The sequence below is a fragment of the Otolemur garnettii genome, unplaced genomic scaffold, assembly GCF_000181295.1.
Source record: "Otolemur garnettii isolate 467f Iridium unplaced genomic scaffold, OtoGar3 scaffold00180, whole genome shotgun sequence".
NCBI classification, from domain to species: domain Eukaryota; kingdom Metazoa; phylum Chordata; class Mammalia; order Primates; family Galagidae; genus Otolemur; species Otolemur garnettii.
In genome coordinates, this window is record NW_003852575.1 from 2,453,850 (window position 1) to 2,456,076 (window position 2,227).

At 39.4% G+C, this 2,227-nt stretch overlaps 1 protein-coding gene across 2 annotated transcripts in view; it reads left to right on the forward strand.

Moving 5' to 3' along the window:
• PIGP (phosphatidylinositol glycan anchor biosynthesis class P) overlaps nt 1–2,227 on the forward strand; it is a 10,588-nt gene that overhangs the window by 6,887 nt on the left and 1,474 nt on the right. For both annotated transcript variants that reach the window (XM_012811951.2, XM_003800662.3), the window contains one exon: nt 447–565. In XM_012811951.2, the coding sequence (XP_012667405.1) occupies nt 447–565 (119 nt within the window). The remainder of the gene's footprint in view (nt 1–446; nt 566–2,227) is intronic.

A 2,227-nucleotide genomic window follows, 5' to 3' on the forward strand; every position in this document is an offset into this window, starting at 1 on the left:
AGGAGACTCACTTGAGCCCAGGAGTTGGAGGGTGCTGTGAGCTGTGATGCCACAGCACTCTACCCAGGGGGACAGCTTGAGGCTCTATCTCAAACAAAAAGAAATGAGGAGGTAAGTACCAGAAAAAATAAACATTCAAGTGTTCCCTTTTGGGGAGAAGACTCCAGGGTTGGGATGGTGGACTAAAGAACTGCAATCTTTCATTGTAAGCCTTTTTTTTCTTTTTTTTTTTTTGTGAGAAAGGTGTTCGTGGCTGACGCCTAGCCGCTTGAGCCACAGGCACCGAGCCTTCATTGTAAGCCTTATAGAACAATTTGTCTCTTATGTATATATATTACTTTAACAAAAATTTAGTTTCAAAATATGGTAACTTTGTGACTGACTCTTGAAAATTACAACTTTTTTTTTAGGGTATCTGTTATATACTTCAATATTCTCTTTTACAGGTACTGGGCAGTTGCGTTACCTGTCTATCTCCTTATTACTATAGTAATTGGTTATGTACTTTTGTTTGGAATTAACATGATGAGTACCTGTCCACTCAACTCCATTCATACAATCACAGGTAAATTTATGACAACATGAAAATGCTGGGAGAGTGGAATAGTGGAGTATTAGCACTTTTATCAGAAAAGCAACCAAGAATAGGCTACAAGACCCACATTGGGATAATAAAAAGAACTTAGAGAAATACATACAAGCTGGGGTAGCACCTGTGGCTCAGGTGAGTAGGGCGCCAGCCCCATATACGGAGGGTGGGGAGTTCAAACCCAGCCCCGGCCAAACTTCAACAAGAACAACAAAAAAAGAACTGCTTATAAATAAAATGATATACTTTCAAAAAAAAGAAAGAAAGAAAGAAATACATACAAGCTTATACAAAAAGAAATATGTACATGAAGGAAATAAATTCTGATGATGTACTAGTTACGATCATGGAGGAAATAAATTCTGATAAATTATAGCTCTAGTTAACAGGTGTATTTTTCCATAAAACCACAAATGTATATACTGTGTTCCTCAGCATCTTTGCCTGAGAGAAACTTCTTTTATCCTAACCACACACTGTTGATAAAGGGATGGCAAAAAGGTACACAAAGACCTTGTTCAGGAGGACAGATTTAGGGATATGTATCCTCAGGATCACTGTGGATACCTTATTCAAATTATGTGGATAGGCTCGGCACCTGTGGCTCAAGTGGCTAAGGCACTAGTCACACATACCTAAGGTGGCTGGTTCGAATCCATCCCAGGCTCGCCAAAACAACAATGACGGCTGCAACCAAAAAATAGCCGGGCGCTGTGGTGGGTGCCTGTGGTCCCAGCTACTTGGGAGCTTGGTCCCAGCTACTTGGGAGCTTGGTCCCAGCTACTTGGGAGCTTGAGCCCAGGAGTTGGAGGTTGCTATGAGCTGTGATGCCACAGCACTCTGCCCAGGGGGATAGCTTGAGGCCCTGTCTCAAAAAAAAAAATTATGTGGATAGAAGAGTCATGGTATGTTTTTGTGGTTTTATTTTTTTCCAGCCTTTTCATGTCAAGTCTAAGGATCAAAATAAATTTGATTTTTGAATTTACTTAGCTTTTAGGAAGTAAAGTATTTTTTATGTTCCTATGTAAGTTTTCCAAACTTTAATCAGCTTATATATTTTGCAAATCAATTACAGTATTTTAAAATTTCATTTCTAATAACCAACTATATTCCTTGCATTCTTGACTGGAATTACAGCAAACAGTTTGTACAAAGAGGTTTGCATGAATTTTTGTACCAAATGACTTAATAGTTTTGCAGTATTGACATAAATACATTTTCAAAGCCTAGCTATAATTCTGTCTTTGGGGGGGGGGGAAATACAAATGAGATTTTTTTTTTTCCTGAGACAGTGTCTCACTTTGTTGCCCTTGCTAGAGTGCTGTAGTGTCATAGCTCACAGCAACCTCAAATCCCTGGGCTCAAGTGATCCTTTTGCTTCAGCTTCCCAAGTAGCTGGGACTATGGATGCCTGCCCCAATGCCTGGCTATTTTTAGAGACAGGGTCTCACTTGCTCAGACTGAACTCAAACTCCTGATCTCAAGCAATCTACCCTTCTTAGCCTCCCAGAGTGCTAGGATTATAGGTGTGAACCACTTCACCCAGTCTGCAAGTGAGATTTTATTTTTTTTTATTTTTTTATTTTTTTAATTTATTTTTATTTTTTGCAGTTTTTGGCCAGGGCTGGGTTTGAACTG